The 12622-nt window shown below is 50.6% G+C and overlaps 1 protein-coding gene across 1 annotated transcript; it reads right to left on the minus strand.

Annotated features, from left to right (window-relative positions):
• Window positions 1-3700: 3700 nt before the first annotated feature.
• SLAMF8 (SLAM family member 8) lies at window positions 3701-12351 on the minus strand. The gene is given in 5 exon segments (XM_007461287.1): window positions 3701-3774; window positions 5320-5430; window positions 5512-5817; window positions 9188-9514; window positions 12312-12351. Coding segments are annotated over 5 exon segments (858 nt in total).
• Window positions 12352-12622: the final 271 nt, after the last annotated feature.

The following is a 12622-nucleotide window of genomic DNA, read 5'->3' on the forward strand; positions in this document are numbered from 1 at the left end:
TATTTTAGAGGCCCTCCTTCAGCCTGCATGCAGAACAGATGCAGGGAGCCATGGAGTCAAATCTGGAAGGAGATGGTGCTTCCTCCGAAGACCAGTACATAACCAAGTGCTGATGGACTGAATAGCTGCTACTTCTTGATAAACATGGAAGGAAGATTTGCCAGAGATATCATTAATGTTTGCAGCAGTTATTTTTTTATTTATCAATTTTTAAAATTGAAGCATAGTTGATTTACAATGTTATATTAGTTTCAAGTGTACAAAATAGTAATTCAATATTTCATAGATTATACTCCATTTAAAGTTATTCTAAGATAATGGCTATAATTCCCTGTGCCATACAATATATCCTTATAGCTTATTTATTTTATGCACTGTAGTTTCTACTTCTTAATCCCCTACCCCTATCTTGCCCCACCCTCCTTTCCTCTCCCCAGTGTTTTTTTGTTTTTTGAAATGAGGCATTGGGTGCTCACAGCTCCGCTGGTGAGAAAATGTGTCTCTAACCCTTCTCTCTTGCGATACCCTCCCCGCTCCATTCCCTCTGACATCATGGCACATGACCCCTTTGCTCGAGCAGCTCTTGTATTTACACAGGACAGGTACAAAGGCTCTTGCTCAAAGGAGATATAATGAAAACAAGGAAAAGCAAACACAGATTTGGAGTGGATTCTGGTCTGACCATGAGCCCACTGGAGTTAATGGTGCCAAGGTCATTATGGGAGGAATCTGACACTCAAACAGAAGGGGTCGCTCTTGGCTTCCCTAACCCCAGGGACGGGGTGTTCTGCAGATCACAAGGTCCCAAGTGCTGTGGCCCCAGACCATCACTATGGTCCTCCCCTTTCCTTCCCCACCCCCTTTGTTTTGGCCCAGTTGCCCTGGTCTCCGCTCTTCTCTTCATAAACCCCAACTGTGCTACCCCTCAGGGCCTTTGCATCCGCTGCTCTCTGGAACGCTGTTTGCCCAGCCACTGCATGGCTCACTCCACTGCACTAGGCTTCTGTTCACACGTCACCTCATCAGGAGGAGGTGTTCTCTTATCCCCTTATCTAAGACAGACCCCTTCTCCCCAACACACCATTCTCTTGCCATTTACTCCACCTTAGCTTTCTTAATAGAACTTATCCACATGTGACATTGCTTATTTATATTATCTAGAATATAAACTCCATGAAGGAAGGACATTGCTTTACTCACTACTGAGTCCCCAGTGCCCTGAAGTGTACCCAGTGCATGCCGCACACTCAATCAATATTTGTTCCTGTGTGACTTTTAAAGCATCAATCCCAATGCTTTTCAACATGAACACTGTGGTGGGTTAATTAGTCCACTAGTGGACAAATGAGTCATTGGGGATGGGAACCTCAGTTGATTTGAGCAGCGTGAATATGTTCAAAAGGCCCTGGCGTACCACACCACAAAACCATCGTCTACATGAAGTCACCAAGGGTTACCGAGTAAAGGAGAACTGTGGGTCCCATCCCATCCAGAACTGCTCTGATCTGAGGTGGGGCCCTGGAGATGAAGGGAAGAGAGAAGGGGAGTGGTGTGTGTGTGTGTGTGTGTGTGTGTGTGTGTGTGTGTGTGTTTCCCTCATTCAACCACCATGGCTCATTTGCTAGACCCTGGGCTTTCTCTTTCACATCAGTTTTAGAGACTAAGGCCAGTTTTGCCTGGTTCATTGACCAGGCCTGGGGAATGCCTCTGATGACAGGTGGTGGCAGCATTAGCTGCTGTGGCCATGTGTACTGTTCAGGTGGACTTGGAAGAAGGTAATGGGAGAGAAGTGGATGCAGGGGAGGCATAAGGACTAGGTGAAGTCAGGTGGCCAGCAGGGGACCTCTGAGCAGAGCCAGCAGGCAGGGAAATTCCAGGACTAGTTGTGTGCAGGAGTGGCCATGTGAATCTGGAGGCCAGCTGAGCTGACCATTTGTCCAAGGTGAAGTGACTGCCCAGGAACTGGAGAGAAGAGGGAAGCCCCTTGCACAGGGCTGACATCCTGGGTGGAGGGATTGAAGCCGCCCTGGGAAAATACTTCAAAACCTACCCCTGTTTCTTCAATGCCTCCTTCCTCTATCATCAAGACTTGAGTGAGGTCCCAGAAAAAAAGCCAGTTACACTTGAGAGGGAGAAATGCTGGACCATATCATCTACTAATTCTTAAGTGTAAGTTTAGCTCATCAATTATTTTTTCCAGTGGCAATATTCCAGAGCTTTTTAAGACAGAATCGCTCAGTGGCAGATTGTGTTTTGCAGAGATGACCACAATAATAATACCTTCCATCCCACATGCGCTCCTTTCAAAGTGACCTTGAACATCTTCCCATTGAGTGGTGGGTCCCTTGAACTTGGGTGGATCTTCTGCACTTGCATCTGAAAACGAGTGTGGCAGATATTAGGATGCCTCAGCTCCTTTCCCTCCATAATTTCCCTTCAGTTTAGCTTTTCCTGGCTCCTCCCTCTCTCAGTCTCAGGCAGAGACCTTCATCCTGAGCTGAGCTGATTTTCTTGAAGTTGTGCAAGAACTTCCTGTTGGCTGAGGAATTTAATCTCTCTTTTTCTGGTCACTGTGCTAGACAGTGAGGAGAGAATCTCAAACCCAACTCCAGCTCCTGTGGGAGGCATGATGGTCAGTGCTGAGGGTGAAGATGTCAATTAAAAAGATGTTACCAGCAAAATGGCACCCATCCCAACCATGAGATATCAACCATCCCTTGACTGTCTAGAACTGTAAATTACCTTTGAGGACCATGAACTTGCAAGTCCTTCAAGCGGGGAAGAGAAACCCTTGACCCCCATGTCTCTTCTTCATCAGGTTCTAGGCCTTTCCTTATAGTTCCTTGGTTGTGGGAAACATCAGGGTCTCAAATGACAGGGGCTGGGGTTAGGACTGAAAGTGGGTGATTGTCTAATGTCTTTTAGAGGCCAGGACCCAGGCTGGAAGTAATCCTTTGATGCTGGTTGGTTAATAGCTGTGTTAGTCTGCTAGGGCTGCCATAACAAGATACCACAGAATGGGTGGCTTAAACGACAGAAATTTATTTTCCCAGTCTTGGAGACTGGAAGTCCAAGACCAAGATGTTAACAGGTTTGGTTTCTCCCAAGGCCTCTCTCCTTGGCTTGCAGAGGGCTTCCTTCTCTCTCTGTCCTTCCATGGCTTTTTCTCTCTGTGCGTGCATTCCTGGTGTCTCTCCCTCTTCTTATAAGGACACCAGTCATATCGGATTAGGGCCATCTCAACGACCTCATTCAACCTTAATAATCTCTTTAAAGACCCTATCTCCAAACACAGCCATATCCTGAGATATTGGGGGTTAGGATTTCAACATGTGAATTTAAAGGGGACAAATTCAATCCATAACAATACTTCATGAACAGTGGTGGAGGAGTGAGTGCCCTGGACAATCAATCTATGGATCCTGGAGAACTTCCAGTGCCCTTGAGGGGAAGTCCCGCTGGGCCCACGTTTCCCAGAGCAGAGCCAGGACATGCAACCAGGGGAGAGGAAAGGGGGAAGGTGTGGAAGGTTGTGCCAGTGTTTCCTGTCCTCCCAGTGTCACGGCTGCCCAGGCTGCTCCTGAGCGGTGGTACAGGAGTCTCACAGGAGGTACGAGGTCCATGGTGGTTTCCAGGTACCAGCTACATTCCAGAGCATCATGTGGCTAGGCAGTGGGGTTCCTCGTGATCCAGGCATTGCTCATGGTAGACCCTAAACAAGGGGGTTCTCTGTCTCCGGAGCCACTTCACCAGCACCGACATCCTTCTTTTTCCCTGGCAAGGAGATCAGAACGAAGGTTACCTTCTCCAATGTTTGTACCTAAGGTCTCTGAATCCTGACGGTCCTAGTTCAAGATCACCTCAGGCAAGGAATAGCTCTGCTGGTTTTCTAAGACCCTGGAAAAGGAGATGCTTCAAGGACACGAAGTTCTTCCTAATGTCTAGGCTTTCTCTGCAATTATGGCACATTAGGCGAAGTGAAAGAAGTCAGTCACAAAGGATCACACAGTGCATGACTCCATTTACGGGATAGACTGTCCAGAAGAGAGAGTCTAGAGACAGAAAGGAGATTAGCGGTTGCCTGGGGCTGGAAGGGAAAGGGGGACTAGGGAGTGATGGCTAAGGGGCTTTGGAATTTCCTTTTGGGGTAATGAGAATGTTCTCAAATTGAGTGTGGTGATGGATGAACAACTCTGTGACTGTAATAAAAGCCATTGAGTTTTACACTTGAAATGCATGAATTACATGGTATGTGAATTATAGTCCAATAAAGCTGTTAAAACAAAAACCTGCTCGCTTCCTGGCTTCCACCTTCTTACCACAAATCCTGGGGGCTGTCTGAGGCAAAGGGCCAGGTCGGACCCTCTCAGGAGCAGACAGGGCCCTAGGTGGAGTGTGACCTCTGCTGCTCCCTCTTCCCTCCCTTGCCTGTGGAAAGAACATACAGGAGCCAGCCAGCCAGCCCAGCTGCATGCTCAGTGGCTGGGCCAAGACTCTTGCCTTTTAGGACACATCCACTGAAGTCTTATGCCTCTTTCTCCTTGCTGACCCACTTTCTCCATCCTAGGACCAGCCAGCCAGCCTAGGATGGACATGTCCACGAAGCCCAGGTCAGCTGGGGTAGTTCTTTCAGGAGCTGGATGGAGAGCACAGAACCCAGCTTGACCTCTGAGTGTCCCCTTTCCTCTTCTCCTGGGGGAAGGAGGCCCTATCAGTCCCTGGCCAGAGAGGTGCTTCTCTCAGGGAGACTTTCCTAGGATGATTGGCAAGAAGGAGTTGGGATTCATCTAGATTTTCACTCAATGCACCTTTATGGATACCAGCTATGTTCCAGGAACCCTTGCTAGGTGTCAGGGGGTGGTGACTCAGCCTTTGTCTTTCAAGACCTGAGAACTCCGTTGGAGAGTGAGGGCAGTGAGTGCTGTGACTGAGATGAGCACTGGAGAGTCAAGGCAGGACACAAACCCAGCCTGGGTGTGGGAGAGAAGGTCGGGAAGGCTTCCTGCAGGGGGCACAGCTTGAAGATGGTGGAGGTGACAGCCAAATGAAGACGGCGAGTCGGGTGGGAAGTTATGGAAAGTGTGTTCCAGAAAGAGAGAGTGGAATGTGCAAAGGCCTGCAGAGGCACGCAAGAGAGTAGCTCATTTGAAAACTGCTAAAGGAACTTCAGGTAGTTCAGTCTGACTGGAGACCAGAATATTAGATGGAGAGGGCCAAGAGATGACATGGGAGACGTAAGCCTAAATAGGAGGAGGTCCAAACTTGGCCCTCCTTCCCAGAAGACCTACCTCCTGCAGCCACCCCTAGCCCCTGCAGGACTCCTACCTGAGCAGGGGCCCCAGTGCCAGGCAGAGAGACCAGCCAGGACCACAAGCAGCAAGACAGGCACCACCACCAGTAGCACATCTTTGTAGGAGGCCATCCCTGGAGCTGGACATGGAGGGGGCAGGGTCACAGGTGGACTGCATGCTTCACAATCCCTCAACCACTGACCCCCAGCCCTTGGCATACCTGCCTGGTGATGGCAGCTCTCCCAGGGGGTGACTGTGGCCAAGTCCCAGCTGACAGGGTTTGAGACAATGCAGGAATAGGCCACACCTTTGTCACCTGGTCCCAGTGACACACTCAGCACCTGTCCATCCATGAAGAGGTCACCTGGCTTGATATCAAGGTCAATGGTTCCCTCCCGTCGCCAGCTATAGGTTATGTCGCTGATGTTGGGAGCCCAACAGGACAGGAACACTTGGCAGGTCTTGGGGGGCTGAGCATCCCCTGATACAGCAATGAACACTCGCACCACGGGCCTGGGCACTGCACCTGAGCAAGGACAGCAGAGCCAGGGTGGGATATAGGGATGCTGGGCGGGGCCCATAGCTCCAGCTCTGGGATCCATGCAGGGCTAGGTGCCACCTCTGACTAGGCCACTCTGGCTCTAAAGCCTCATCAATCTCCCATTGCCCACAGGACAGAAGCTGAATTTCTAAGTCTGGTATTCAAAATCCTTCATTAAATGATTGATGTCAACCTCTCCAGCTGTACCTCCTGCTGATCCTCCCCACCCATCTTAATTAATTTCCTGTTCTCCCAAACGTGTCAGGCTTCATATCTTTCATATGGCTCAGCTGTACACATATGCTTTTCTCGTCTCACCCTCCTAGAAAACTCCTACTCATCCTCCAAGGCCCAGCTCGGACACACTGCTTACTGCTCTGATTATGAAGCCTTCTCTGATATTCCAGGTATGGCTCTGAGCCCTCCGAGAACTCTCTGTATCCCTTGTCATCAAATTTCCCTGATACATGATACATCAGTCAGAGAGACAATAAACATTTTTTAAGGTAGGCACAAAAACAAACACATTCCTGGACTTTTGGAGCTTTTGGAGTTTGGTGAAGAAGACATACTAACAAGCGATTGTGAATAACTAAGAAAATTATTACAAGGATGCAAAATTCTGTGAAGGAGCAAACCACGGGGTACGGGCTCTGCCTTGTTATCTCCATAACCCTTGCTCTCAAGGTGCTCAGCTACCTGGGCCATTGGACAAATTGGTGTCCTGGCATCCCAGGCCATGGCTGCCCTTTCCTACACTGGTTGATGAGCAGATCATGAGTCTCGTGGCAAAGGGGGCCAGCGGGAGAGCATTCTGGCAACAATGGGTGGGCTCAGTCTCTGAGAGCATTCCAAAGTTAAGCTGAGTAAAACCTCATTAATGCCAGCTCAATCTGGTGGGATTTGTGATATGAAAAAAGAAAAGATTTGCTGGGTGCCCTAATAGTATAAACAAAGATTACAGGGGAGGGAGATATTTACACTACTTAAGAGGACAAGCTGCTTCCAAACACGATCAGGCACAGTAGAAACACCCATTGACATTTCTAGTAACTGATCTGCTAATTCAAATCATTCTTATCTATTGTCAAAGCAGAGCTCCTAAGGACGGCTGCTTGGCAGCTTTGTGCAATTAGTTCTAATCACGCTATGTATTTGGAAGCAATAAAACAGCAATTTCCTTAAAATCTGTAATTCAGATGCTGAGAACAAGGCATTTTAGAGCTTAGTGGTGTGGGTGCTGCATGTATTATCACATTCAACGTCCTCATTTCACATATGTGGCAGCTGAGACTCAGAACGGGGGAGAGCCTCCCTAGCTGCCTGTATGGTTGTGAAGGCTGTTCACTGTGCAAGGGCGCTGGGCTCAGGGAGTAACAGGTGGGAGGGGGGTGCTGAATTCCAGCCAGCACTCTGCTTGCCAACATGGTGCAACATGGATCAGGGTCGTGTGCATCCAAAAGGACACACATTTAATTGTACACTGGCAGCCCGTGTGGCTCGCCTAAGTGATGAGCCAGTTATCTTCCTCTAGATGTGGGAGGGTCTCTCTCTTGCCAGTTTGCTACTGCCTTTCTCTCCCTCAGTGTTTCGCTCTGCCCAGCTATCACCCCTACTCTCCATTCTTAAATTTGGACCTTTTCCTCCCCTTATTCTATCTCAATTTCTGAGGTTTTACTGAAATAGGGCTCACTGACATATTTTTTCCAAGTCACTAGGTACATGAATAGGAGCTCAAAGGCCATTTTATCTTTACCAGCAGAAATACGGTGGCAGTGGTAGAAGTGTAGGTGGGGGTGGTGGAGGTGGAGGTGGTGATGGTGGTGCAGGTGACGGTGGGGGTGGTGGAGGTGGAGGTGGTGATGGTGGTGCAGGTGACGGTGGGGGTGGTGGAGGTGGAGGTGGTGATGGTGGTGCAGGTGACGGTGGGGGTGGTGGAGGTGGAGGTGGTGATGGTGGTGCAGGTGACGGTGGGGGTGGTGGAGGTGGAGGTGGTGATGGTGGTGCAGGTGACGGTGGGGGTGGTGGAGGTGGAGGTGGTGATGGTGGTGCAGGTGACGGTGGGGGTGGTGGAGGTGGAGGTGGTGATGGTGGTGCAGGTGACGGTGGGGGTGGTGGAGGTGGAGGTGGTGATGGTGGTGCAGGTGACGGTGGGGGTGGTGGAGGTGGAGGTGGTGATGGTGGTGCAGGTGATGGTGGGGGTGGTGGAGGTGGTGATGGTGGTGCAGGTGATGGTGGGGGTGGTGGTGGTGGTTGTGGAGGTGCTGGTTGTGGAGGTGCTGGTTGTGACAGAGGTGGAAGTGAAGTTGCTGGAAAGAAAGACCCATCCAGCCTCCAGTGAATTCAGTCACCCCAGCTGAGGTGCTGAGAGCAGCTTTATGAATGACCCTAACAAACCTATGTAGAAGAGAGGATCTGCTCAGCTGAGCCCTCTGCCAAGTCAGACTTGTGAGAAACAAAAATAGTTGTTGTTTTTAACCAGTAAGTTTGGGGATGGTTTATTTTGCAATAACAAATAACAGAGAATACCCATTTAAAATCTCTCAGTACATCTAAAAGAGCTCTTTTAAGAACTATGACATAAAAATTCTATACTTTAGGGGGCTTCCCTGGTGGTGCAGTGGTTGGGAGTCCGCCTGCTGATGCAGGGGATGCAGGTTCGTGCCACGGTCCGGGAGGATCCCACGTGCCGCGGAGCAGCTGGGCCCGTGAGCCATGGCCGCTGAGCCTGCGCGTCTGGAGGCTGTGCTCCGCAACGGGAGAGGCCACAACAGTGAGAGGCCCGCGTACCGAAAAAAAAAAAAAAAAAAAAAAATCTATACTTTAGTTACAGTGAATTTTTAAATTAAAAACATTGTGTCATAGTTTAATTGCAATACTTATTTTTCTTTTTGGTGGTGCATAAAATAACGGCACGCCTTATAACCTGTTATCTTAGAATTGATGATGTCTAGGCCAGCCTCTATCCCAGATGCTTTCTCAAATGCCACTGATTTTACCTTTATTGGGATTTTCATGGTAATTTTACTATACTGGTTTTACAAGTGAGAAAGGTCAATGTCAAGGAGTAAGTATTGTGTCCAAGGCCACTGAGATAAGAAAAGACCAAGCTAGAGTTCAGACCAGGACTGTAGGGCAGAAAAGCCTGGCTGCCCCAGCCAGAAGCTCACCTGCGAGAACCCGAGGAGTTTTCTTACCTGTGGCTGTGGGGAAGCAGCTGTTCCCTGAATCAGCCATGAGGTCAGAGGCCAGAGGTTTCTAGACCCCAGCTCTCCCCAGTTTCCAGGACCCAGGCTGCCTTTCTGTAGCTTTGTGGGAGGAGGTGGGGCAGAGAGCCTGAGTCAGGTGCACTCACCATACACCTTGAGCTGCAGGTTCTGGGTCCAGGCTCGACCTTCCTTGTCCACCAGCAGCACGGAGAAGTTGCCGCTGTCTCCAGACTCCAGTGGCCGCAGCTCCAAGCTGAGATTGCTGTGCAGCTGGGCTCGGCCCAGGAAGCGGGAGTGGTACAGCGTCTCCAGAGACCCCCGGAAAAACGTGGCCAGGAGCTCCTCTGAAGGCCAGAGGGATCTCCAGATGGCCTCTCGGATTTGGAAGCCGGGAGGGCGCTCTGCCACCAGCAGCGCCGAGCCCCCCACCTGGCCCTGAACTTGGGCACCGGTGGCAATGAAGGGAAATAGTGCTGAAAGGACAGAACCCCATCACTCTGCCTGCCCCAAACGTCCTCATCTCTCTCCTGCATGCAGCCGAGCTGCTGCGGAGCAAGTGAGGGCCCTTCTCTCCACACTCCCTCCACTCAAGCTGAGAGTGCACTGCACCAGGAACTGGGAATAAAACAGTGAGGAAGGGAATCCAGTCCCTGTGCTCATGAATCTCAGACTCTTAAGACAGCAATTTACCATGGTGGCAAAAATGGGTGCCCCGGGAGAACACAGGTAGGCTGATAGGGTGACCTTGCCAGGCCTTGAGGGACTCAGAGAAGAAAAGGTTAAGCTGAGACCGGAAAGGGGAATGGGAATCAGCCAGGTCAAGCAGAGGGCGGCCTGGAGTGGGGATGGGGAAGTGTTAGAGACTAAGTGGGCAGCATACACAAAGGCCCGGACGGTGAGAGAGCTTGGTGCACTGTGGGGAACTGAAAGTAGTTCTCTGCAGCGGGAGTAAGAAATAGCACTGCAGAGTCTGTGGGAGCCAGATCCTGCAGGGCCCTAAAAGCAACTTTGGAGTTTGGGCTTTATCCTTAGAGCGATGGGGGGCCTTGGATAGTCTTTAAGTAAGAGAGTGACGTGATTAGATCCATGGTTAGAAAGACAACTCCAGCAGAGGTGTGCAGGCTGCAGGGAGGTGGGGCAAGACTGAGGCTGCATCTATTAATCCCAAGGAGAGTGGGATTGTACTTGTACTGGAGGTACAATGGAAACTTGTACTGAGGAAGTGAGCAGCTGAGACAGGCAGAAGTGGGAGGAATGGAGAGATTACTGTGTGTAGTCAGTGGGATCTGGTAACAGATTAGATCTGGGGAGTGAGGGAGCCAGGAGTCAAGGATGGCTCCCAGGTCCTTGGGACCCACTGGATGCCATTCTCTGTGATCCAGAACAGGAGGAGAAACAGAATGGGGGTGAGATGTCAAGAGGCTGTTTTGCTGGGAACATATTCAGTGTGACTTATGTGGGTGACACTTCTGCCTGAAGTGCTCCTCTGACTCCTCAGCTGACTAATTTCTGCTCCTCCTTGAAGCATCACTGCCTCCCCTGGCCTCTGCCATCTGTCACTGCAGGTTACAAACTCTCTCTGTGTTTCCACAGCGGGCTGGGATCACCACAACAAATGCTCCTATCCCGCTACTGTGACCACTTGTTTATGAGTCCCATGGGACCGTGAGTTCCTCTTCTCATGTTTGTACTTCCTGTGCCCAGCACAGTTTAGGAGTGGGATGTAGGAGAAGCTCGGAAGATATACTGAATGCATGACGAAATTGGCTGAGGACTTCCCTCGTACCCAGCACAGTGGTGGGCACGAGGGTTCAGAGCAGAATAAAAGCAGATGGAGAACACACCCAAGTGCTGGGAGTTTGGTTAGGGAGCCGTGTTCTGGATGATCACTCAGCCAGATGCTGGTAACTCCAGTCTCCTGTCCGTCTCACTGCCCTGCCAGCCCCAGTCATCTCAGTCCTAACTGGGGATGGCTTCAGGGTTAAGGCACAGTGGAGATGTCACATAAAGAGAGCATAGCACTGGATGTCAATCAAGACTCCTGTTCTATCCTGCCCTGTCTCTGCCACGAACAAGCTGTGCAATCTTCAGCATACCTCTTCCCTCTAAAGGCTTCCGTTGTCCCGTTAGTAAAGCAAGGGAGTGCATTCAACCAGTGGTACTCATCTCTTTTACCATTCAGAAAAAGTATTTTTGCTTCCCATGTCCACAGATTTGAAGGATTTGTGAACCAAACAGATTCCCTGTTTTTGGCAGGATTTCCTTCACATGTTTAGAAATGTTGAAATCTGCAGACTTTTGGAGCCAGGAACTCAGGTGGGGACATCAGACAAAATCATCTTGAAGTCCCTATGAGCTTCCGACACAAACAAAAGTGTCTGAGTACTTGCCACATCTCATGGCTCCCATCCCCTGGCCTAGCAGCTCTGGCCCTTGTCATACTGACCACTTGTTAACCAAGGGAGGGAAGTCAGGCATCGGACAGGATGGGGGGGGTGTCGCCCAGTGTTGAAGAGACCTGATTTGTCTCTTCTGACATCACACCGCTATCGACCACCCCAAGTCCACAGGCAATATATTAACTTGCTTTTGTCTCTCATCCCTCATCAATGTCCACTTCCACAGACCTGCAGGGAGGAGACTCAGCTCTCCCACAGGCTGCTGGAAAGACATCCTCAGATTGTAAGAGCCCTGCCCTCCCTTGCTCTCCCCAGACCACATTTAGAATTTGCATGTGTTAACACTGCCAGGCCCTCACATTCTCACGACCATCTTTTTCAAAACCAATGGGGGGCTTCCCTGGTGGCGCAGTGGTTGGGAGTCCGCCTGCCGGTGCAGGGGGCGTGGGTTCGTGCCCCTGTCCGGGAGGATCCCATGTGCCACGGAGTGACTGGGCCCGTGAGCTGTGGCCGCTGGGCCTGCGCGTCCGGAGCCTGTGATCCGCAACTGGAGAGGCCACAGTGGTGAGAGGCCCGCATACCGCAAAAAAACCAAAACAAAACAAAAAACCAATGGTACCACCAGCCTCAGTTTTAACCTCCCTGGGCCACAAAACAGCTTGTGTCTCAGGGACATGCAGGCTCCTTGTGCTGCCATCCTTCTATCCAGGATCCTGCATCTCTTTGCCTCTGCCTAGCTTTTAAGGTTGCCCAAGAACTTGCTTCAGTTCTTACTTGGGTTCTCACTTGGGCTGGGGAGAGGATCCTGCCCGGATGTCTGGGGAAGGGAGTTCAGCTCTCTGAGGCCAGGCCACCCGCCTGCCCCACTTACCTTCCCAGAGAAGCAGACTCCACAGGGACCACACGGCCATACTCCGGAGAGGCAGGCAAAGTCGCTCGGCAGCCAAATCCAGAACATCCCAGGTCAAGTGGATGCATGGAAGGAGCTGTGGTCCTTCTGGAAAGTCCCATGGTTAGAAGGAGGAATGTTGACTCAGAACAGTACGCCCTGAAAGTGAAAATATCCAGAGGAAAGTGGAAGTTGGTCTCGGGTCCAGCTGGGCTCTTTCAGGAGCTGATTCTTGTAAGTCAGCCTCTTTCAAATGCCTATGGTTGGCCAATGCAGACGGCAAGTCCCCCCCT

Source organism: Lipotes vexillifer, unplaced genomic scaffold (genome assembly GCF_000442215.2).
Source record: "Lipotes vexillifer unplaced genomic scaffold, Lipotes_vexillifer_v1.1 scaffold581, whole genome shotgun sequence".
Classification (NCBI taxonomy): Eukaryota; Metazoa; Chordata; class Mammalia; order Artiodactyla; family Lipotidae; genus Lipotes; species Lipotes vexillifer.